Source organism: Pristis pectinata, chromosome 19, assembly GCF_009764475.1.
Source record: "Pristis pectinata isolate sPriPec2 chromosome 19, sPriPec2.1.pri, whole genome shotgun sequence".
Taxonomy (NCBI): Eukaryota; Metazoa; Chordata; class Chondrichthyes; order Rhinopristiformes; family Pristidae; genus Pristis; species Pristis pectinata.
In genome coordinates this window covers 18,627,858-18,654,137 of record NC_067423.1, presented here as the reverse complement: position 1 = coordinate 18,654,137, position 26,280 = coordinate 18,627,858, and the positions used below count along the sequence as shown (strand labels likewise).

At 43.9% G+C, this 26,280-nt stretch overlaps 1 protein-coding gene across 1 annotated transcript in view; it reads right to left on the bottom strand.

Moving 5' to 3' along the window:
- Positions 1-26,280, bottom strand: part of kcp (kielin cysteine rich BMP regulator) — a 106,724-nt gene that overhangs the window by 44,512 nt on the left and 35,932 nt on the right. Inside the window, 10 exon segments of the mRNA XM_052034140.1 lie at positions 1,825-1,910; positions 4,646-4,745; positions 5,681-5,771; positions 6,189-6,274; positions 6,686-6,765; positions 7,609-7,702; positions 16,132-16,211; positions 17,745-17,838; positions 18,088-18,170; positions 25,631-25,727. Coding sequence (XP_051890100.1) covers positions 1,825-1,910; positions 4,646-4,745; positions 5,681-5,771; positions 6,189-6,274; positions 6,686-6,765; positions 7,609-7,702; positions 16,132-16,211; positions 17,745-17,838; positions 18,088-18,170; positions 25,631-25,727 — 891 coding nt within the window.

Here is a 26,280-nt window from a genome sequence, read left to right as displayed (position 1 = left end):
CAAATAAATGTATCAGATTCCCTTGCAGCCTCCTCTCTTTCAAGGAAAACAATCTCAACTTCTCCAGCCTATCCACCTCCAGAACCATGTTGGTGAATCCTCTGTAAAGCCTTTACATCTGGACACTTATTCCACTTGTAGCCGAATCTTAGCTGTTCACAATCCACAATAATGATTTGAATGAGGGGCTAAAATATAGTAAAATATATCCATGAGAAACAAAGGACTGCAGATGCTGGAATCTAGATGAAAAACACTGTGATGCTGGAGGAACTCCGCAGGCCAGGCAGTGTCTGTGGACAAAAGCAGGTGGTCCTGACCTGAAACGTTGACCACATGCTTTTCTCCACGGATGCTGCCTGGCCTGCTGAGTTCCTCCAGCATCATAGTGTAAAATATATCCATATTTGCTGATGATACAGAATTGTGTGGCAGTGAGGGCTGTTGGAAGGATGTAGGAAGGTTCTGGGGCGATATAAGTGGGTTGATTGAATGGACAAACATGTGGCAGATGGAATATAATGTGGAAAATTGTAAAGTCATCCATGAGAGAAAAATATTGGTGCGGAGTAGTCCTTAAATGGCGAGAGTTTAGAAGTTGTTGGTGTTCTTGCACATGAATCATTGAAAGTAAATAAGCAGGAATAACAAGCAATTAAGGCAGATGGTAGGTTACTATAAGAGGAATTTGGTACAAGGGTGGAGATACATGTCTTGCTCCATTTATATTGGAGTCCTGGATATTGTGTACGTCTGGTCTTCCTATCCACCAAAGGAAATAGTTGCAGTAGAGGGAATGCAGTGACGGTTTACGAGAATGATCACTGGCGGGGCATTGTATGAATAGAGGTGAAGCAGATGGGGCTTATACTCTTCTATATTCAGAAGTGTGAGAGATGCCATCACGGAAATGTACAGACATCCAGGGTTTTGCAAGGTGGATGGAGGGATGAGGTTTCCTTTGGCTGGAGTGTCCAGAACCAAAGATCACAATTTCAAAATTAGAGTTCAGCTATTCAGGTCAGAGATGTGATGATAATTCTTCTCCAGAGGTTCATTCAAAATTTGGAATCCACTCCCCAGGAGGGCTGTAGAGGCTGAGTTGCTGAGTATATTTTAGAAAAGGATCAATAGATTTTTAGATATGAGAGGTACCAAAGGATATGGAGGCAGATGGGAGGCTGGAGATTGGTCAGGATCTTGTTGAAAGGTGGAACAGACACAAGGGTCTGGGTGCCCTACTCCTGCTTCTATTTCTAATGCTCTCACACATTGTGAAGGTTCATCATGACTTACTTCTGTATGCTCTGCCTCAATGTATGTATTTTTTGAACCACTTTCTCACCCTGCCCTGTGATTGCGTGCTACTCCTACACCACTGTCCCGATGACACTGCTTCCAGACCACTATCCCTGCACTCGATCATCAACCCTGTGGCACTGACCTAGCAACTGGGGCCGATCCTGCTGCACTGATCCCAAAGCTGGGCACCAACCCTGCAGCACCGAGCCTGCAGCACTGCCTCGGGACACTGTAGTTATCCTACACCTTGCCCAAGGACAATGTGCCATTGCCAGAGTACTGTCCTTATGACTGCTCACTGATTCTGTAGCCTGTAATATTCTACCTTTCCCACAGCACTGGCCCTACAATAGAGTATCACTCCAAGTCAAGGCAAAGAACATTAACACATCCCAGTCTGTAGGGAAGAGAAATTACATACTTATCCCTGAAAGGTTTTGTAAACTTCCCACATACTCCAAACCCCAACCCAGACATTCTTTTTTAAATGCAAACAGTCATCGCTTGAGATCATATACTCACTGTACAGGTACACTGAATGCAGGGCCCAGCAAATGGTGGCTGGAATGTCTGACCATTGCTAATGAGCGCACTCTCGTACTCACACACTGCACAAGGGAAAAAGTACAAATGATTATGGAATGTTATCTTAGATCAGCAACAATATTTCGAGTAGTTTTGCACTAAATATTCTTGTCTCATCTTTAACATATTCTCCACTCACTTGAGTCTGGAGTGGGGATTCAATTGTATAATAAAATAAAAATATTGCAGATGCTGGAAATTGGAAATGAAAGCAGAAAACGTTAGAAACACTCAACAGGTCATCAGCATTAGTGGAAGAGTTGACGTTTCAGAATGAAAACTGGTTGTCACAACTGGGGAAAGAGAGAAAACAAGTTAGTATTAATTGTAGAGAAGGTGAGGAGGGATGCGTAGGACAAAGGGAATATCTGCAATTGAGTGAAGCCAAGGTTGCTGTGAGGATAATTTGTATGGGTCTGCCGGTCAAATGGGTTATGGCTAATAATACAGACAAAGAACTCTAACGTGTTGCAAACAACAGGGCTATATGACATGCCCAGCAGGTCAGGTGTGCTAACAGAGAGAGTGGGAGTGAGTGGAGAATGAAAGTGCCACAGACAAATCTGTCTGTGCCCCCTGCACCATTATAGTGAGGTTCAGCACAGACTCAAAGAGCAGCACCTCCTCTTCCACCAGGACACAGTGCAGCCTTCAGACTCCATGTCAAATTCTTCAATTTCAGGCAACTTGCATTCTCTCTCTGTATCAGAACTGGCCATAAGCCGTAAGCCATAAACTGTTGTAGGTCGTCCATTTAGTATATTGGCTCAGTTTTTCTCCTTCCATTGGCACAGTGTGACTCCCTGAGTATGCTCCATGGCCCCACAATTTGCAACCCATTACATTTCGTTGATTGTATTATCACGCTCTAACTGCTCCATTAACCCATTTACAACCTATCTCCATGGCAACCCTGACCTCACACTATCATAAATATTCTCTTTGTCCCATCCATCTCTCCTCACTTTCTCTGGAACTTAACACTAACTCGTTTTCTCTCTTTTTCAGTTCTAACGAAGGGACTTTGACCTGAAACAATAACTCTGGTACTCTTTCCACAGATGCTGTCAGAATTACTGAGTATTTCCAGCATTGTCTGTGTTTAGTAGGGATTCATCTGGCTGATGCTGAGGTCATTGACATGGGCCCAAAGACTGTACAGAGTTGCAAACTGACTTATTGGAATAGATCATAAGTTGTCACAGCATCCTTACACCTTCAGGAGGTGGGTGAATACACTCCTGGAGCTCAAGTCAAGGACTATACCAGATCAATTTATTATGATTAGACATCGACAGTGCTCCGTGCACTCACAATCATTACAGGCATTTAATCTAACCTCAAAACATCATGCTTCTCCTGCACAGCCCTCAACATCAAACTTGATTCAGAAATAGAAACTTGCATTTCTGTGGTGGTTTCAGACTCTCCCAAACTGCTTGAGACTAAAATTTTAGTGCATTAGTATGCAAGCTCCAAAAAGCGAGCTGATAATGACCCGCTATAATCTGTTTAGTGCTGTTGGTAGAGGGATGATATTTGACAAGGACATTGGGACAACCTTCCCAGACTCGTTTTAAATAGTATTCACCCAGAGGAGCTTTGATTGTGGACTTCAAGAAGGGGAAGTCAGGAGAACACACACCCGTGTTCACAGAGGGATCAACAGTGGAAACGGTGAGCAGCTTCAAGTTCCTGGACCTCGACATCTCAGAGGATCTATCCTGGGCCCAAAACATTGATGCAATCACTGTTCCTCTTTTGCACTATTTATTTATTTTTGTAACACAGTAATTTTTATGTCTTTATGTCTTGCACTGTCCTGCTGCCGCAAAACAACAAATTTCACGACGTATGTCAATGATAATAAACTGGATCCTGATCTAACACATGTAATGAAAAAAACACCCCTGCTCCCTCATCTATAACTTGAACGTATCAACCTAGATTTTGTAAAATTTAGGAAACAGGACTTGAACCCAGGACCTGCTGACTCACAGGTGAGGATTTGACCTACTGCACCAGGCTCCTTATTTTGCTAACTTGGTTGTGTATTCATTCAACCTTCCGGAAGTCAGAAAGTGTTCCTAACAATGCTTTTTATTCTCTCATGCTCACTTTGTGTAATAACATCTTATATATAGTTTGAAATCCCTTTGACAACAGCCCACAATGTAGGATGTTAACAGAGTAAATACCTAAACATGCTGAAAACGTCATTTACAAATGAGTGGAATGGCTGCACCTACAACTTGTTTCTTTGGTGTAGGAAAACACCCCTAAGTGCTGAGTGAAGCAACCTAACGACCAGTGACAATAACTGTGAATGGTCTAGTTTACCCACCCAAGGACACAGAGAAACAACCCAATCATTCCAATCTAGCACAGAAAGTCTGTATGTGCATAAACTACAGAACTAACATACCATAAAACAAATTAGCCCTACAGAATGGTGGCACTAGAAGGGAGAATCTAATGAAAATTCTATCAATTGTAAAATGTTTCATTATTCTAACCAGCTCTAAACATCATATTGTAGCAACACATTCAAAAACTGAAGTTAAAAAAAACTAATGTTCACCTTTTCGTCAGATCCCTCAAACCCACCCGTCAAGCTATCCCACAATCGGGTGGATGTATTAGCATCCTCTTAGTAGGCTGTGTGTGTGCATTTCCATCAGTAGGCATATTTGGTTTGTCTCTGTGAATCTGAATAGGTGCTCTAGCAGGAAATTCTTAAGATGGCACATTTACTCACTGTCACATGATGGGCAGCACTGTCCCACCAGATTGGCCGGATGACTACATCGAACAGGTGGACAATTCTGGGTCATTCGGTCACATGATATTTTACCAGCCTATCAAGAAAGAGGTTAATGAAATCACGAATCCTAGAGGTATCTCACCAACTGAAGTTGTGAGGCGGAGCAAGAAATCCCTATCCACTTCCCCATTATAACCAAAGTGTTAAATCAATTATCAGAAAGTCAACAGAGATTAGATGAATGACCAACACCCTCCCCAAACATTCCCAATTGAGATGACCAGCAGAATGTTGACATTGTATCTAACAAGTTATGATGGTGGGTAATAGGTGGGATAGTTATTATGTTATCTGTATTGACATTAACAATGATTCAGACACAGAAGTTCCGATTCCAACATAGTTACTGGGAAATTTAAATTTGATTATTTAATCAAAGGATCTGATATTAGAAGTTAGTTTCCATCATGGTGACCAAGAAACTAAAAGATTGTTGTGAAAATCCATCTGGTTCACCGATGTCTTTCATGGAAGGAAATCTGCAGTCATCACCCAGTCTAGGTTACACGTGACTTCAAGCCAACAGCCCTCTGAAATGGTCTAGCAATCCATTATTCAGTGTGGAGCAGCTTCTTTATGTGGACTGCAGTGAATCACCAGCAGGGATACACAACAAATTCACCTTGTTACCAGTGCCCATATTTCATGAACTAAGATGACAAAACTTACAGAAGGACAGTCAATCATTGCCACTCAGGCTTCAGCAACAAGTAACATTTCTCTGGATCTTGTGCCAAAGTCAGAGAGGAGTGGAGGAGAGAGAGCAGAAACTAGACACATGTGCATTCAGGCCATGTTGGATGGGGAACATCATGGTTTAACTCTGCTTCACTAGCTTGCAGGTGGGGAAGGGAGGAGACCTGAGGTACACCGGTGGTGCCTTCTCTGATATTTACCCATGAATCGTGTGTTTTATGTGGGGTCTGGGCGAGCTGACAATATCATTTAGCAATGGTGTTCCACACTCACCTCACAACGGCAGATCAGGCAGGGTTTTGATCGAGGTACGAAGGTCTGTCCGTCAGAGAAAGTCTGAGACTCGTACTCACATTCCCCACACCTACCAGTTAAGAGAGCCATGTCAGAAGTCTCTGCCCTACCAGCAGGCATATCCAATCCATCAAATGAGTCACGCACCTCTTGCTGTGGCAAACGCTTCATGCTTTACACGTAAAGATAAGCTCAATATGCTTTCTGGGATTTGAGGGCTGCTAAGTGTTTAAAAGGAGGGATCGGGAAGTCTGGAAATGAATTTTCAAAGTCTGTGTCAACCCCAAGGGTTTTGATGCATTGTGGGCTACCTGTCTGCCAAAGCGAGACACCTTGATGCATCAGACCAGTTGTTCACTGGGTTCGTACTGAGCCCCCAGAGGCAGGCGCGTGCTGAGGCCCCCGGGGGGTGGAACTGAGCCGTCTCTTTTGATCTGAAACCCCGAGACCTTCCCCATCAGTGCAGAGAGTGTATTAAGCCGAGCACCTGGGACAGCATTCCCCTGGTTCCTGGATGGGGTCCCTGCAAATCACAGGCTGACAAGACACAGGCACACAGTGAACATCTCCAGCCTGTGGAAAAACAGGAAACATCTCGATGTTAGAGAACCCAATGACTCTGAACCACCAACGGCTGCTCATCACCCCCACAACATATCATGTTATCACAAGTGTTTGATGAGAAATAGTAGAGGGATTTGTATTCTAATCTAAATTCATATTGTACCAGTTCTGGGAGTGTTTGATGGGTGAATGTATAGCGAGCTGTCTTCTAAATCTAATCCAAGCTAAACCATTTCTGGCAGTGTTTGATGAGACAGTGTAAGAGGAGTTGTATTCTGCATCCAACCCTTATTACGCGTGTATTAGATTTCAAACTGAGAGTGTCCTTCATATGAAGTAGACAAAGAACCCAATAAGAACAACTTGAGAAATGACAGGATTTCAGAGAGATAGTTTTTTTTAAATAAGGAGACATCTTACCCGACAGCTACAATCTGTACATGGATCCCCACTGGGCACCTTCTCTCCATCCAGGTGTATCTGTCCATTGATAGAACAATCTGCAAAGTGACAGACAGACAGGTATGCTGATGTTAACGGCAGGATTTATAAATACCTGAAATCTTCCAAAATTAATAACAGTGAAACAGCAACTTAAGGAATAGTAAAGCTAAGATTTATGTCATTGATTAGCAAGTAGAACCAGGTAGTACAGTTTTCCCAGCATTCCTTGGAAGATGTACACCAGAGGGCAGGGACCTGAATGTGATAGACCCAAATGCTGGGACCCAGGGGCATGATCCTGGAGGGACAGAGAGTGAGGAAAAGGTGTGAATGGTAACAGCTTTGGAACCCTTGACGGGTGCGAGGGAGTGAGGGTGTCAGTGACAGTGAGGGAATGGGGGTGGAAGGATTGCATCTAAGTGAACTAGATGGAAACTGGGGACATTTCTTTATTCACTGGAGGTATCAGAGGAGGATTTTCTCCTTTCAGTGTGTTCCAGATGCAGAATGACTCAGAAAAAGTCCCTGATTGGCTCAGGAACTGAATTGGCTGCATTTCTGTAGAAATGATGGGAGCTTTCATGTCTAATCTCTGCTCTCTTATCCCAGGTACTGTTGCTGGGACAGATGGAGAGAGAGGACAGGATTTTGACTGCACGTAAGAGACAGCATTTGTGATTGCAAGCGTGGAAATGTGAGTATAAAATGTAGTGTGTGGTGAGAGAAAGCACATATATGTGTGTGTCAGTGTGCATGGATCACTACGTGACAGTGAATGAATGAGACTGTCAGAGTGTGTGTACGTTAGAAAGAGCATGAATGTGCGTAGCAAATTGAATGAATGATTGTGAGGAGGTATGTTTAAGGTAGGTTACCAAACTCCTGTAAAAGGCTCTCACCAACGCAGAGGGGACAGCACGTTCCATATGGGGGTGGGACTGGATTCCTGCAGGTAGCCTCACAGTGTTTCTCTTCACATACAACCTGCCCTTCCTGTAAAAACAAAAAGAACAATTTGTTCTGTTTTTGAAGTTCTCTCCGTACATCTCCTGAAGTCACCAATTCCTTACTGAAGGAAGATTGTAGAAAGAACATTCAATAGCAGTATCACTTTGCACCTGCCAACAACAAGCGTTTCACTGCACACCTGTACACAGAAGAAGCACACCCATGTACTGCACAGACACGTACAGTATGTGGAAGCACACAGCTGCAGACAGACACTCACATGTATTCAGCTAAACACGGTGGCTGCAGTTTACTCCTCCAATATGACTGCTATCATTCAGGGGGAGATTGATGCTTGGATTGAATGGGTACAGCTCCTGTTATTAATGGTTGGGGCTGTAGGGCTAGAGCTGCTGCTAATCAGGGGCTTCATAGGAGAATGCAGCTCTAGCTGGGAAGAACTTGAAGGAGGAACGGACACTGGAACTGCTGTATGTGTGGTTTTACACCCTGGGCTTCCACCTGGTCACGTACACTGACAGGTCCTGGACCACCCGACAGGTTGCCAGCTTTAGCACAGTGGAGAAAACCAAGTAGAACAACATCCAGGTTCAGTTCTGGCAAAGGTACACAATGGAGCAGGTGGGGAAGGGTTTGAAGTAAACATTGTGAAGTTATTGAATGTCCATGGCAGGGGCTGTGGTAAGAGTGTTACCATGCAAACCATTTAGACAACTGCACTTTCTCAAATTTACCTAGCCTAATTTCTCCTGTATTTTAATCTTTGGGAAGCTCAACTATTCTTAGTTGATTAATGGCTCGTACTCATAATGATACAAATTATAATATTACTTGTGTAAAAAAATCCGTTATATATTGGTTTTACATAAAGGGGTGCGCAAAGGGAAAGGTCATACAATCAAAGGAAGATGAAGATGCTTCACTTCTTCAAAAGTTGTGAGTTGTTCATTACTTCAGTGAGAGAACCAAGAAAGAAACCAAACAAGACTGCAAGTATTATGGCAGGGGTTTGGCAGATGGTGCTTCTGATGACATCGACCTTCAACATGAGGCACAAGACTATGAGTAGTGGAAATAGATGATTGGGTACTAAGTTGTGCAGGTGAAAGAAAAGCGATTGAAGCAGGACTGTTTAACAGCAATCCTGCAGTGTACAGCAATACCATTGGCAGTTCCAGAACTTCATAGATTGCTACAGGTTCAGCCACCTATCAAAGTAAAAGCACAAAAGAATTTTCTGCTTCTTGATGGCTGTTCAATGGTGCTAATGCAGAACTGCTTTATTTACTTACCATCTATTAGAAATATCTATTGCCTTCCCTGCAAACTTCTTCCAAATATTCTTTTCAAAGTATTCAGTGCCTGGAAAAAACCCTTAACACCTATCAGAATCTGAGGAAAGCCTGGAACATCGGAACTGATTGCTGGCATGGAAACAGCATGCAATTGTAACAGATACAAGAACTGGATGTCTAAGATGGCAATTTCAATCAGAACGTCATGACTGGAGGGAAGTCCTTGACCACATTGTGGCAGTTTTCAAATCAAGTGAATGTGAAATTGCATTCCATTGGCATGATGAATTGTTAGGGCCACAAAATAACAGAAACTATGAGGATTTTGGTTATTAAACCACTAAATTTGTTGGTCATAAGGCTATGTTCAGTCATCAGGTATTTGTGAAAAAAGGGCAGAAAGTTGAAAAAAGCAATAGCAGCAGAACTGTAAGAAGTTAAATATTCTTCAGTGATTGTGGGATTCAGCATCAGATTTATCTCGGGTTCATCAGCTAACTCTCATATTCCGATTTATTATTTCAGATGGGAAGCTGTAGAATGATTTATTGGATTTGAGCCATTAAAGAATCATACAGGTTCAGATTTCGCTGATTGCTAACTTGCAATGGTGAACAACCTGAGTTCGGATATGGACAATCATATGCCAAGGTTATATGATGATCTATAGTCACATCTAAAATCACTAGTGCTACTCATTTGCTACATTCCCCATGCTTCCCATTCTTTACATTTACTGGGAGTTCACAATATTAACAACAGTTATTTGATAGTTATTAATACCTTCTGGTTTCTCTAGCCTCTGTTTGCCTTCTGCTTAGCATCCGCATATTGCTGGAAATATGCTTTCAGTAATAATTATAGCCAGTAATTCCTGACCATCAAAAGTCTGTCAGACACAAGCTGGAGCAGTTGCACTGGATTCTATGAAAGCCTTTGTCAAAATTGCACCACAATTCAACAAGCTCAAGAAGACAGGTTAAGAGACAGGATGTCAGTCACATCACTGGAAGATGGTTCCTTTCAAATGAGACAATAGGAAACTGCTGTTACAGGACAATTTGGGACATCATCGCTTTTATAGTTAAAAATGGTCAGTTTGCAGCTATTGAAGAGTGAATTTAACTGAATGCATCTGTTCATTTCCAATAATCACTTAAATCATTTCTGATTTCCCTGTGAAATCTGTTCCGGAAATCTGAAAATGGTATAAAGAGATGTACAAGACTGTTCCACAAAATTATCAGTGATCTGACTTGTACCCAAAACCAAAAATGGTTTGCAGATGAATGGTTTCCCTTACCTTAGGGAAACCTAAAGTTTTGCATTGAAGTCTTTTTATGTTGGATTGCCATTTATTGGATGCTGAACATTCACTTTAGAGTACTGCTTGAACAAAACCTGTCACAACATCACTGACAAAGGAAATTACACTGCTGCCAGTTCACATCCTATTACATGGAACAGAACTTTCCTGATGAACTCATATAATTTAAGTTCTTTGTACAGAATACACCAGACAAATCTGCAAAATTGTTATACATTTAATGCAATGTACAGTCAACTGTCCTTAACGTTTACATTGTTCTTTGACTTTTCCTGACTCTGCCAGTTACAAACTCTGAAAGAGGACATATATTCTCAGAGGCATCTGATTCTCATCTCTGGTGGCAGGTTAGTGGTTCAATAACTTATTTGATTTGTACAAGATTTTTCCTCTCTCAAAGCTTATAAGAACTAATCATTTAAAAACACAAATCACATTTTCATGAGATGTTATATGTTGTAGTTTTCAACACTTTGATCATACAATTATATGAGGGTAGCATTATAACAGGTGTGATGGTTATATGAAAGACATTTTATAATATAGGTTTAGCAGATGTTTGGTGTTTCAGGAATGACTGGAAAAGAATCAGAACTGTATTGTGAAGGCCAATCGCTTTATTTTGACTATAAGAATCACCAAAGGTATTCTTAGATATGTGCTTGAGGCTATTTGGATGGCAGTTTGTTGTAATGTTCGTGCAATGTTAAATGTATATTTTCCTAAGGCAGTTATTTTATTCAGTTGAGTGATACGAGTTGTTAATATTCAACATTACATGTTGTGGTTTATTCATTGATGCACCATGTTAAACATTTCATACTTGACAGAGTCATGTTTCCAATGTAGTGTGATGTTGTGTGCAGGCATGTGTGTGTACATGGGGGGGGGGGGAGGGGGAGGCAATATTCCGTTTCCCCAGTAGCCCAGTATATTTTAGCTGCCTCTGCCATCATTTCCCAGCAGAAATCAGTGAATTAGCACAAAGCCAGGATTACAATTGATCACAACTTCTCGATGTGACTCCAGGGGGCGCAATTGCTCAGCCATGGGCAGCAGTAAGTTTACTGCAAATGCCACACAAGAAGCTGGTATTGCAAGGGGCTTATTTTTAAAACAAAAGAGGGAACAGACATTCAGTTGAAATAACTTCGAACAGCAAATCAATATCTCAGGAAATCTTCACTTAAAGTTTGCCTCAAAAAACAATGCAACAAAGGCGTAACAGTGGGTTTCTGTTGAAACAAGCATCACGAGTCTGGAACAAAGCAGTGAAAGATCTTGATGCCATACTGGAGTATATCTATTTGTCATATACATTAATGATTTGTTTAAGAATGTAGGTGGCATGGTTAGCAAGTTCCCCAATGACACCAAAACTGGTGCTGGGGTGGACAGTGAAGAAGGTTGTCTAAGGTTACAATAGGATCTAGATCATCTGGGAAAGTGGGCCAAGGAATGGCAGATAGAATTTAACTTGGACAAGTGTGAAGTTGTGCATTTTGGGAAGTTAAACCAGGTCAGGACATAGACAGTGAATACAGAGCTCTGGGGTGTGCTGGAGAACAGAGACACCGAGGGGTACATAGTTCTCTGAAAGCAGTAACACAGGTAGACAAGATGATGAAGAAAGGATATGGCATGCTTGCCTTCATCGGATGGGGCACTGACACAAGAGTTGGGATGTTATGTTACAGTTGTACAAGACATTGGTGAGACTGCACCTTGAATATTGTGAGCATTTCTGGACACCATACTACAGGAAGGATGTGATTAGGCTGGAGAGTGTGCAGAAAAGATTCACGAGGATGTTGCCGGCTCCGCAGGGTTGTTATGAGGAGGGAGTGGATCGGCTGGAACTGTTTTTCCTACAGAGAAGGAAGCCGAGGAGTAACCTTAAGGGGCACAGATAAGATGGATTGTCACAGTCTGTTTCCCCCCCAGAGTAGGGGTATCTAAAACTAGAGGGCATAGATGTAAGGTGAGAGGGTAAAGATTTAAAGGGGACCTGAGAGGCAAGTTTTTCCACACAGAGGGTGGTGGGTATAGAACCATAGAACAATACAGCACAATACAGGCCCTTCGGCCCACCATGTTGTGCCGACCTTCAAACCACTCCTAAGACTATCTAACCCCTTCCTCCCACATATCCCTCTATCTTAAATTCCTCCATATGCTTATCTAACAACCTCTTGAACTTCACCAACGTATCAGCCTCCACCACCACCCCAGGCAGCGCATTCCATGCACCAACCACTCTCTGGGTGAAAAACCTCCCACTGACGTCTCCCTTGAACTCCCCCCCCCCCCCCCCCCCCCCCATGCCCTCTTGTATTGAGCATCAGTGCCCTGGGAAAGAGACACTGGCTGTCTACTCTATCTATTCCTCTTAATATTTTGTACACCTCTATCATGTCTCCCCTCATTCTCCTTCTCTCCAATGAGTAAAGCCCTAGCTCCTTTAGTCTCTCCTCATAATCCATACTCTCTAATCCAGGCAGCATCCTGGTAAATCTCCTCTGCATCCTTTCCAACACCTCCACATCCTTCCTATAATGAGGTGACCAGAACTGGACACAGTAGTCTAAATATATGGAAGAAGCTGCCAGAGCAACTGGTAGAGGTGGGTACAATTCCAACATTTAAAAGACATTTGGACAGATACATGGAGAGAAAAGGTTTAGAGGAATATGGGCCAAATACAGACAAATCGGACTAACTCACGAAGGTACCTTGATCGGCATGGACGAGTTGATCCAAAGGGCCTATTCCCATACTGTATAACTCTATGACTCCTTGTATCAAAAGCTAATTGTTAAACTTTGTACTTTCACAATTAGATTGTGTTAAGCCTCACAGGCTAGCATTAGGATGGTATACAGGAGGGTTTATTCTGTATCTAAATCTGTACTGGGAGTGTTCTATTTCTCAGGATTGAAAGCTTTTGCACAAAATTCCATTAATGAAAGTAATGAAGAGTAGAAATTTAAGCAGACCCTTTATTACTTTCTCTACCTCACTGAGTACTGACTCTCATTGTAATTCTACCCCCTCACCTTTACAATCCCCAGGGAATCCACATCCAATATTCAAGATGCTGTGATCATCTTCCTTCTCCCAATGTCTCTCTTTACTTACCCTCTTGCCGATTTCCTCTGCAATCCTCCTGCCCCTGATCTTCCTTCTCCCAATTTCCTTGTTGATCCTCCCCGATATACCTCTCCCCCTTCAACAATGAAATGCTGCACACTGGAACCCTTCTGCGATGGCCGGCATTTTCCTGTCACCTCTGGAAGTGTGACAAAGTCTCCTCCAAGCTCTCACTGACAGCTTCCAAATTAGTGAGGGAGACACAAGAGACTGCAGATGCTGGAATCTGGAGCAACAATCTGTTGACAATTCCTTTCACGCTACCGACCCTGCTTGACATTCTTCCAGCAGATTGTGTGTTGCTCCACATTAGTGAGATGCCCTCCAAACACCCTTCCTCAACCCAACGTCTCCCATGACTTGCCCTGGAAAGAGAAAGGAAACGGGAGCCGGGTTCTGCATTTCACTCCACCTTTATCCCCACTCGCACCCCACCTAGACTGACTTTTACCCCAAGCCCACACTGAAGGCTGGTCTCATGCCCACTCTGAACTCCTCCTCCTAACCCTAACCTGACACTACCACTCACCCTCGAGTCCCACCCTACTCCAGCACATACCTTTACCCCCAAATTCTGACCCCATTCTGGACCTTAAATTTACCCCAAAACCAACCACCAAGCCACCCACTCTGATCAAAACCTACTCTGACCATCGCTGGTTAACACTCAACTCAGCCACTTCAAACTTGGCTCTTGTCCCAGATTCCCACATGTTCCTTGCTCAGCCTTATTCCCAGTCTCAACCCCCTGACCTCTTGACCCTGGTCCGGTCTCTCTGCTCATCGCCTTTTGTTCCAAACATTCATCAGTTTGGGAGCGGGCAGCAATGGCTCTTTATGCAGAGCAGGTGAAGCAGAAATCTGCCTGGTTCAATATTCTCTCCCTCATTAACTGCCTTCACAACATCAGCTCATTAAAAGCACCAGTGGACCAAAGCTCTCGCAGGCTGCTCCCACATCAATGAGCTTCCTTACAAACACCCTCCCTCAATCCAACATTTCCTGCCACTTCCCTTCTGAATCTACCCAACATCTCCTCCCACCTGCCGACTGAACCTCCTGCCCCCAAACATTTCCTGTGACCTACCCTCTGAAACCATCCCACCCAACGACTCCTGCAACCTTGCCTCTGAATCTATCCCCCAACATCTCCCCACCCTCATCCTTCCAGAGCAATCTCACTCTATCAATAACTTTCCCACAGCCCTTTGACATCTCCTCAGCAGCAGCTCAGCAGCATTACCACCACCATTTTCCAGTGCTCTATCGTGCAGGAGAAGCAACAACAGCCTGGGGTCAACATCAGATCTACTTGCTCACCAAGTTCTCTTGAAGTGGGGCTGAGAGATAGTGAGATAGCTAGAGGGGGCCAACAGAGCAACTTAGCAACCAATAAGCTAGCTCATTGACTGGCACTGATCTGACAATGCATGCTCTATTTCAGTCGTGTTTCACACTCCAATGTGTGAACGAGCAGCTTGCACAAGTAAGCAATCTGAAAACTATTAATCCCAAAAGAGACTTTCAACAGACATGCCAGTCCTTGCCTCAAGGGTTAACTGCGAGTCTGCTGGAAACCTTCCAGGAGCAGAGCTGCTCGACATGTGAGAACCATGAGGATCAAGTTACTGAGCTTGCCCCACTCTCAAAACCTTGGCTGCTCCTTTGCCACATCCTAATGCAGCGTTTCAGGCAGCAGTTTCTCCCTTGGCCTCTCTGTGCTCTGTTAAATAACTGCTCAACATTTCCAACAGCTCTGGTCATTCTTCTGCTCCAGCTTCAGTTCACTGCCAGCTCTGTTGGTCCACATTCTCTGATGCAGCAGGAGGTTGTAGCCGGGCAGGGGTTTGGTGGTGGTGATAGGACAGCTCTGCAGAACTAAGTCTCAGCACCATATATTACTTCCAAGGAGATGGGATGTTCCACTGGCAGAGCCCAGGTTAGGAAGTGCAATGAATCAATCCAAATCCCTGCTCCTTGTCACTGAATAGGATCTCTGCTGGGATGGACACCCTTTCCTGCACATGTGCAAATGTGAACACATGCTTGTGTGTACATATCCACGTATTCTTTTAAATTTAATCCACAAGCTTTGGACAGGTTGATAAGGTCAGCATTCATTTGCCCATTCCCAACTGTCGTTGAGACTGGTGCTGTCTGCGTGTATGCATACGTGTTAGTCCATCCAAGTGTCCAGTTATCTGAATATATTTGTAATTCCAAAACTTGAAATCACAGTGGTGGTCCTACCAATTATTGTGTGGGCACAAGTGTCAACTCTGCTAGGATTGGGAGGCCAATCCTTCTTGGTTATTTCACTGCCCACTTAAATTGGTATTGGTTTATTATTATCACTTGTACTGAGGTACAGTGAAAAACTTGTCTTGCATACTGATTGTACAGGTCAATTCATTACACAGTGCAGTTACAGTTAATGGGAAAAGTGAATGGAACTCTGAGTAGCAGCTGATTGTAAGCTCTGCAGCCGTGTGAAGGGGAAGCTGTTTCTGCTCCAGGTGATCATGTCCAATTTGAGGGCGTCAAGGCTATGAACAGGACCCAATTTCCAAAGACGGTTTGAGGCAATGAGCTGCCGTTAGAAACGAGACAGGCCAGATGGCAGATTTCTGGTTTGGTGTGAACTTTGATATACAAGAAGCTGAAAGCTTGCTATTACTCACCACACAAGAACACGTTCGGCAGCCATCCAGTGATGTGAATGTCTGGCCATGATCCAAAATGACTCTGTCCAGCTCACAGCCTGGGAGAAGCAACAAGAAATTCAATCACTTGGCAAAGATCACATGGAAGGATCAATAGCTGCCCCTTAGTGGCCTGCAGAATTGGCATATTCAGTTTTACTGGAAAACTCAAGAAAGGGCCCAACAGGAGAATCATACCACACATCAAAAATACTAGTGGGGATAAAGATAGTCATGTGTTGACTCAATGGCAACAATTCTAAGTCTTAAAAGGTTGTAGAGGGAATAGCAGTTGGACAAGGTTGGAGAGGGGCTCAGGAGTATCTTAGTTTGAGGCTAGGCAACAGAATGGACTGTAGAAGAGTCCTAATCTTAACACTGATGGTGGATGAAGAAAGTATGTTACTGGAATTAGAGACTGGGGAGAGTGCAGGACTGCGATTCAAGACTGGGGCCGAATGCAGAATGGGAATTAGAAAATGGGCAAGAGTGCAGGATGGGGATTTGAGACTGAAGGAGAGTGTGGGATGGAGATTTTGGATAGGAAGAGACTGTGGGGGATTGCAGGATGACAAGTGAAGACTAGGGGAAGTGCAGATGGGGGACTCCAAGATGGAGATCAGATGGGGGAAGAAAGAACCGGGAAGGAGATTAACCTGGGAGAGAGTGCAGGAAGGGGTTCAGAGACCAGGAAGAGTGCTGTTTGGGGATTAAAGACTGGGGGAAGAGTGCATGAAGAGGATTAAAGATTGGAATCAAATGTGAAATAAGGACTAGAGTTTGAAGGAAAGTGTGTTTTAGGGACTGGAGATTGGTGCAACTAGCAGAGTGAGGTTTGCTGTTTAAGGCAGTGTACACATAGTTGAAATGTTGTCGAACTGTTCTCAGTATTTACTTGAATTGGTGAACATCTCTGTTATAATTTTCCTGCCATTATTTTATTATTGTCTCATAGTGTTGAGACATTAATGTTGGGCTTGTTGTTGTTGATTTTTCTCTGTGTCAGTTAACTGGGGCACATCCCCATCCTCAGTGACAGGATGCCTGTGTGTCAGTTAACTGGGCACATCCCCATCCTCAGTGACTGGATGCCTGTGTGTTAGTTAACTGGGAACATCCTGATCCTCAGTGACTGGATGCCTGTGTGTCAGTTAACTGGGCACATCCCTCATCCACAGTGACTGGATGCCTGTGTGTCAGTTAACTGGGCACATCCCCATCCTCAGTGACTGGATGCCTGTGTGTCAGTTAACTGGGCACATTCCTCATCCTCAGTGACTGGATACCTGTGTGTCAGTTAACTGGGCACATCCTGATCCTCAGTGACAGGATGCCTGTGTGTTAGTTAACTGGGCACATTCCTCATCCTCAGTGACTGGATGCCTGTGTGTCAGTTAACTGGGGCACATCCTGATCCTCAGTGACAGGATGCCCATGTGTCAGTTAACTGGGCACATCCTGATCCTCAGTGACATGATGCCTGTGTGTCAGTTAACTGGGCACATCCTGATCCTCAGTGACAGGATGCCTGTGTGTTAGTTAACTGGGTGCATTGCTGATCCTGAGTGACTGGATGCCTGATTTCCTCTCACCTGGACAGCTGGGGCAGCACTGACCAGATTCCTGGACTGGATGAGAACACAACAGAGGCTGACACTGCAGAGGAGCACATCTCACCAAGCTGTTCTATGACAAACAAACAACAGAAATTAAAAGAAAGCTCTGATAATAAGACAGCTATATTGAAATAAACTAGGAATTTACAGAGAAGCACTCAAATTCCACTCAGAGATCCAAGGGTCACACAACCATACTCTAAATGTGCCTCAAACAATGCAGCTTCAATTGACCCAGGGCAGGAAACCTTGGCTCTTTCAGTGAATCATCAAGAAGCACATGTCATTACTCTTCAACTTTTAACAATAGTGGACTTACCACACATGAACAGTTCATGCAGGGATTGGTAATCGATGAGAAAACGTCTCCATTTATATACTGCTTCCCTTCATATTCACAACCTGAACAAAAGGTAACGGAGTTGGTCACAAATATCCCAGACAAATTATCTCACCCCTGCTGCACCTCCACAGGACTAATTCGACAATGCAGAGGGAACTTTACTCAGTACCTAACTCATGCTGCTATCTGTTGGGAAATGTTTGAGAGAATGTTAAAGGAAAATGTACATTTCTGTAACCCAGTGGTTTTCAATTCCCTGTGACTATATGTCAACCAACTAGACTACTATTGCATCCATGAATCAAGATATCCTTATTAGTCACATATACATCAAAACACACAGTGAAATACGTCTTTTTGCGTAGTGTTCTGGGGGCAGCCTGCAAGTGTCGCCACACTTCTGGCACCAACAATAGCATGCCCACAACTTCCTAACCCGTATGCCTTTGGAATGTGGAAGGAAACCGGAGCACCTGGAGGAAACCCACACAGACACGGGGAGAAAGTACAAACTCCTTACAGACAGTGGCAGAAATTGAACCCAGGCTGCTGGTGCTGTAAAGCGTTACGCTAACCGCTACACTACCGTGTCTGCCACGGAGATAAATGACAGGGTGCCAAACTGAAACTGAATCCAGAGCAATTCAATTTATTTGGCTTCAAATTAACTCAAACTCTTCAGTTCACAACTGACCTGGAAGTTGGTGCCCTAATGCGGGCCTTGATGTTCGGAGTCTGAGAGAGGAACATGGGAGGCAATGCCTGGGAGCTGGGCTGACACATGCTGTATTCTACTATAGCCGTTTAGCTCATCATTCAGGTCCTTTGAACTGTATTTGTCATCAGGCTGGCAGATGGATGAGGAAATAAATTTTCTGGAATAAAGGCCTTAAAAAAACCTTTCAAGTTGTGTAACAGCTGAGCTCAAAGAAGGGAGAAAGAAGTACAGAGGGAACAAGACACAAGAGATTCTGCAGACGCTGGAATCTGGAGCAACACACACAAAATGCTGGAGGAACTCAGCAAGTCAGGCAGCATCTATGGAGAGAAATAAACAGTTGACGTTTTGTTACAGACAGCCCCAGGTCCATGCTGCATATTTTAGCATTGTCTTGGTTAATACCAGCCAGAAGGGTGGAATTGGGAAGCCTCTAAAGTCCTATGGTCCCTTCCAGTGAGTTGTAAACACTGCTGAATATGAGATTTCTATCCAGATGAATTTTTGCCCAGTTGTTTCAGGTAAGAGAACCATTAAGAATGTTCTTACAATTTGTTTAAAATCACTTGGCAAAGCTGGGCAATGAACTTGTGGCCTCATACTGGTGCTGTGATCCCCAGCAGCAGTGAAGTGAAATGTTTTCTGCTGTGGTGATCACAGGTAATCAGCAATGTTGCTAATTGCCAAGTGACTTTTTAGGAGGGATGTGGCTGTGTGTGGAGTGTGTGTGTACATGAGGTTTCAGACCCCAGCATCTCCAATTAAGCAGCTAAAAGCTTTAACACACTTGTTGAAAGGTCTTCTTGGATAAATAGACAGATAATTAGATGGCAAAATGTCATTTACCTCCACTGCAATCTAATATTCACATTACAGACAAGAGATTTCCAAAGCATTTTGCTTTTCTATTTGAAAATTTTTGGGGATCCATGAATGGCAAATGGTAGAAAACCATGGCTGTATTAACTTTTGCCTCTGGACATCAGAAACACTTTATGTCTAAGTAGTTCTGAAGAGTAATCACTATTGTAACCTCGAAACAATAGCAATGGAAATAATCAGATACATCATTTGATTTAAACTCTTTATTGAAGAATTGGCCATTTTCTCATACTCTTCAAGATGGTGCTTATGGGAACTTTTAGGTCTTCACATGAGACTAGATAGGCTTCAGCTTAAACCATCATACAGAAGTCCGCATACAGCACTCCCTGACAAACGGTGCACTGCTTCCCTGGGAATTGCCCTGGTATGCATTTTGTCAGTGCTGCATTGGGCACATACCCTGGCAATGCTGCACTGGCAGTGTACCCTGGTGGTGTCACACTGGGTGGTGCTCTGGCAGTGTTGCACTGGGCACATGCTCTGGTGGTGCTACCCTGATGTGTCTTCCATTAATGTCATACTGCTGTGGGTTCTGCAGTGCTCCACTCATACTTAGCAAAGGCGGCATTTGAGGTTACGTGGTATAACAGTAGGGCAGTAGTCTTCCTTGCATTATGGTAGACATTTCAAGATAAAATCAAACATTTTGCTCCAAACAGACCATCACCAAGTGCACCTATAATGCCATTATACCCATTAGATGGGGCCTTCCATCTTTGATTAAATGGTCTAACTCCGGGGACATTGCCTACTTCAACAGCCGGCATTAGAAATAAGAATAATTAGCCCGAGTTCCTTCTCCATTCTGATCCTAGATTGGACAGGATCTGGATGAGTGGAGAGATGGTCCCCATCAACCCTAACCAACCAAACTGAGAAACGAAGCACAGCCACAGAAAGACTCCACACGATATATATATATGTGTGTGTGTGTGTGTGTGTGTGTGTGTGTGTGTGTGTACGCGCGCACGCGCACATGCATGTGCAAGTTGCAGATATTACCAGTGTGGGAGTGGAAACCAAGTACTTCATTATGAATGTTTTTTTCCTATATAGAGGTTTCTTCCTTCCATTCTTATTGTTATGTGGCACCGACACACAATATTCAACACCATTGTGCATACACAGAATTGAAACAAAATCTGACAGCTGCTTAAAGTTGCCTGTGTCATATTTCTTAATTCAAGTAAGACCATACCTTAATTATATCAAAGTTTCCTTGGACAATGGATCCATGATAAAGACCACAGGGATACAGCAAGTAGAGAGCATTCTTTAGTTGCTGAAAACCCGACGTAATATTTTGAAGTTTACCATTAACATTAAATTGGATGATTGAGGTGAGGAGGATGCAAGGCAACTTTAAGGGGACTTAGACAGACTGAGCGAGTGCCAATCAGCCTACCACTGTTCCTATATTTCGATGTCTCACCTTTTCATTATTGGATTGCCAACATCTTTCTTTGTGGTTTCTGTACTGGCCTTTGAACTCTTGGCTCTACACTAACACTGCTGTCAACACTAGTGAAAACTCTCCGACAACACTGCTGTCAACACTGGTGGAAACTCTCCGACAACACTGCTGCCAACACTGGTGGAAACTCTCCAACAACACTGCTGTCAACACTGGCGGAAATTCTCCAACAACACTGTTGCCAACACTGGTGGAAACTCTCCAACAACACTGCTGTCATCACCATTGGAAACTCTCCAACAACACTGTTGCCAACACTGTTGGAAACTTTCCAGCCACACTGTCCCCTATACTATTGAACTGAAACATTAACCCTGTTTCTTTTTCCACAGATGCTGCCTGATCGGCTGAGTGTTTCCAGCATTCCATTTTTATTTTGTTTCCAATAGCATCGTTATCCATGTTGCTGGAGTCTTCCTAATAGTGTTGAAATCAGTGTACTGAAGAGTTTCTAACAGCGTTGGGAGCAGTGTTATGGAGGTTTTAAGCGGTATCAGGAGCATCTTTACTGGAGAGCATCCAACAGTGTTTGGAGCATCATTACAGGAGAGATTCCAACTGTGTTAGGAGCAGTGTTACTGAAGAGTTTCCAACAGCATTGAGAATAGTGGGGAAACATCTTACCTGCATTCAGTCTGTATAGCAGTGTCTGAACTTTATAAGCTTCAGTGAGATTCCCTTTCATTTTACTGACTCTTCTGCAATACAACTCCTAAACGACTGAGCAGCCAAAGTTCTTGTAGGGAGATACTATCCATGACCAAAATTAAGGCTCCTTCCTGGAGATTCCGACCAAGGTTGGAGTCATAGTGTTGTACAACATAGAAAAGGCCCTTTGGTCCACCGTGTATATACTAACCATCATGCTTAGCTATACTAATCCCACTTGCCTGAATTAATTCCATATGCCTCAATGCTTTGCTCATTCAGGTACCTGCCCAGATGCCTCTTAAATGTTGTTCCTATTCCTGTCTTCACCACCTCCTCGGGCAACATTCCAGATACCAACTACCTGGTGTGTGAAAAATTTACCCCTTAGGTTCCCTTTAAACTTCCTCCCTCTCACCATAAACCTATGCCTTCTAGTTTTGGACACCTCTACCATCAGAAACAGACTGTTGTTATCTACCCCATCTATGCCTCTCATAACCTTATGTTCCTCTATCACGTCACCTCTCAGTCTCCTTCACTCCAGGGAAAACACACCCAGCCTATCCAGTATCCCCTTATAACTGAAGCCCTCCAGTCCAGGCAACATCCTTGTGAATCTTTTCTGTACCCTCTCTCGTGTAATCACATCTTTCCTGCAGTGTGGGAACCAGAACTGCACATATTACTTCAAGTGCAGCCTAATTAATGTTTTGTATAACTGTAATATGATATCCCAATTCTTATATTCATTGCCTTGGCTGATGAAAGCAAGTGCAGCATATGCTTTCTTCACCACCCTGTCTACCTGTGTCACACTTTCAGGGAATTGTGTACTTGTACCTCTGGGTCTCTCCCCAGGGCCCTATCATTCATGGTGTATGTTCTTCCCTGGCTTAACTTCCCAAAATGAGTGGACTTCACACTTGTCCAGGTTAAATTCCAGGCAGCTTCAGGCAGAGGATACAGGCAGAAATATACCTGCTGTGAACCAGTTGCAAGAAACAACTTAAAACCTCATAAATTGTATTTAATACTGCTATCACACTTCTGTGACAGTCCTTTCAATTATAGCATCATACCACAGTTGTTGCTGATAATGAGAAGGGTTAAGGCTTCCAAGGCATTTCATGTCTGTGCTGAATCCTCACTGAAGCTGGCCCACTTTCAGGGTACACCCTGAGTTGATTCTGTGGTGTTCGAGAAGCTGGGTTGAGGGGCACAGGCTTTTTAGTTGTGTCAAGGGGTTTGGATCAAATGACCATTCATGATGGTAGCAAAGTTTGGAAGCCATAAGTCCTCTGTTGCATCATCCACGGGATTAAATTTTCTGGGACATGATGTCACTAGGTGTTTTCCAAATGTTTGAGACCTTCTCCTACGCAGCTTGTGGCAAAGGTTGTGAGTTAACTGATTTTTGAATTATGCCACCGTTGCTGAATTTATACAGGGGTGGATGCCATGAAGAAAAATTCTGAGTTTGGAGATGACGGTGGTAGATCAGGATACCCATGAGTTTGAGTCTTGAAAAATGTGGTCACCCAAGCACTACTCATATTTAGTCATCATATGAAGCTGCATCCACATTGCTGGAGTTCCTTTCCATGTTAAGGTAGATAGCTATGCCAAACCCGATTACAGGAGCATCGCAAAATATGCCTACACTGGATAGTAGCTCACTGGAAACACCTCTGGTGGTAGAATGTTTCCACAGTGGGTAGAGACTTATCATTCAGGAACTCCATGTGTTCAAGAGGTGCAATGGAAAATCATCATCCCAGCAAAGTAGTTGAATTCAAGATGTCCAAGGCTTTCTGGTCCAACATTTAGTTAGGGATTTCTGGCCCTGATGCCCAGGATTGGATGGTCCAGAAATTTTGAATGAGATTGTATACTTGGCCAATGGTCAATGTCCTAATTGGTTTCAGTCCAATTTGACAACCATGAAGGGATAAGTGAGGACTTCTGCCACAAATGTTGGTTGGGTCGAACTGACTGCATACCATCTTAATGGACTGAGAGTGGCATTTGGGGCAGTGGTTACTTGTGGTGATCTCCAAATCGAGAAGATTATGTGCATCGAGGATATCCACAATGAACGCAATGACTCTTAAGGAGTTGATGACTGATAGCTCGAAGTTAGCTAGATGGTCTGAATTTTACTCATGCTTAGGCCAACTGAGAGAACTTTGAGATATGTTCAAGGGTGGAATGGATAAAGTGTCAGTTACCATGAAGGATGAGGAAATATGAGGGGATGAGACAATCAAACTAACTCTCACATTGAACATGGGGCCAGTCCAGTGGAAGGTATTGAGCATCAAGCATTTTGTTTTCTTCTGAAGCCTGAGTTTCTGCATCACTTTTTCTGGATCAAGGAGACTTTGCAGCTATTATCAAGAATGTTTTTGACTCTTGGTATGATAGACGGCAGAATTGCAGTATTGCCTGGGCCTATGACAAAAGTGGCAATGACAGTAACAATATTCAGCTGGGCAGGTGTTCTTGTTTCTTTGCAGGAGTATTCTCTGCCAGAACTACCCTTACATACAAAGACATGAGCAGCCCCGTGGATGAGGGAGTGATGCAGTCCAACGCAGTCTTCAGCACCAAATTCCTCTTTTGGTTTCTTTGTATAAACACAGCTGCATCCTTGGGAAAGGTTACCCTTCTCCTTTGTTAACTCAGCTTGGCTGGTAAATGCCAACCTCGAAAACCTTCCACCTTCTCCTGCATTACAGCTGAAGCACTTTGCTGCAGTGTGGGTTGCTCATGTTGACCATGTGTCATACGCTGCAGCTGTAGGAGGGTTTGTTTCCTTTGAGATTGCCCTGTGGAAGTCCCAATCCTTTTTCAGACTGTACAGGAGCAGTGATCTTCTCCATCACTAAATCCACGAACAGAGCTGAGGCCACAGAGAATTGGGAAGCAGTTACATGCACAGGACATCCTGTCCCCACTTTCTCACAAGCCCTGACTGGAACTTTTGATGACTTGCTCCAGTGTTGCAGGCAGGAACAACTCTAGACCACAGCCATCAGGTGATAAGGTGGCAATGGCTCCATGCATCTTGACTGAAATATCCCTAACTGATTCCAAATGGGACCTGCGGGGGTCCTGGGGGCTGGGGCGAGGATTGACGTTCCCTGGGAAAGGACAGGGCAGGCAGGTCCCTGTGGGAATGGGGGAGGGTGGGATCATTCCTGTGGAGAGGAGAGTACTTGGGCTCCAGGGGTGTGTGTGTGGGGGTGGGGGGGGGAGCTGGGGGGAGGACAGGAGGGTTTCTGGGTTGGGGCAAGGGGCCCAGACAATTCCGTTTCAATGACTATAAAAGCCCATTGGCTTGACTGAGCTGGAGTCAGTTCTCCACATTTTGCCACATCCTGAGTTGCTAGTCAGCAGGGCTTTGCTGGGTGGACTGAGTCAGTCCACCTTTATTGTTTCTGAATCCATTACCTAGCTTTCTATTGGGTCCATGCATTTTATTGTTAATTGTATGTTTTTATAGTGAATGTAATAAACTCTTTGGATATTTCAGAGGAGAGTTAAGGTTACTGCAGTGGGTCTAGGTTCACAAACAGCAAAGTCCAAGTAAAATTACAAATTTCCTTCCTTTCAGCACATCATTGAATGAGATAGGTTTGTCTGCATTTTGAGAATTGTGCAGCACCAATTACTGATTCCAGCTTTTTATTTCCAGAATTTAATTATGGAAATGAAATTCTCCAGCTACCCGGACACAAATGACAGGGTGTCTACAGTTACCTATACACCACTATGTTATTTGATGTTACCTGGCCGACAGATGGGGCAGCATTCTCCAGCTGGCTTGTATTGGTCTAAACAGGTAAGGTCTAGACAGGTGACCTCCTTGCACTGAACATTTCCATCCTTCAGAGAAACAAAGAATTTAGACAGAATCATTATTTGTGTTTTAATCCCCCCATCATTCAGACTATACCTAGAAAGGCAGCATGAATGGAAAATCCATCTGCAGAACTCTGGGCAACAGTTATTGGGAGGCTGGTGGTGCGGAGAGCAGGTCAAGATGGGCCAGTTAGAGGTGGCACAGGGCCGGGGAGGGAGGACAATCTAGTTTGGTGAGTGAAGACGATGGTGGTGAGAAGGAAGAACGGTATTGGGTGGGAGCAACATACGGAGGATGTGTTGGTATGCTGTCTACCTGTGGTGGGGGTGGTGCTGTAGTGGGCAGGACCATTAGTGGTTAGCAGAGCTATCCATGATAGATGGAGTTGGGCATCCAAAGGTGGGGTGGTGGGGTGGGGGAATGGGATTTGTGATGAACAGGACTATTGTGTAACAAGTGGGATTATCCATGGCAGGTGGAGTTGGGGCAATCTATGCCAGGCAGAGGTAGGACTATCTGCCAGGCAGTGGGGCTATCTGTGAGGGTGGGTCTCTCTGTGGTGGGCAGGAGTGGGGC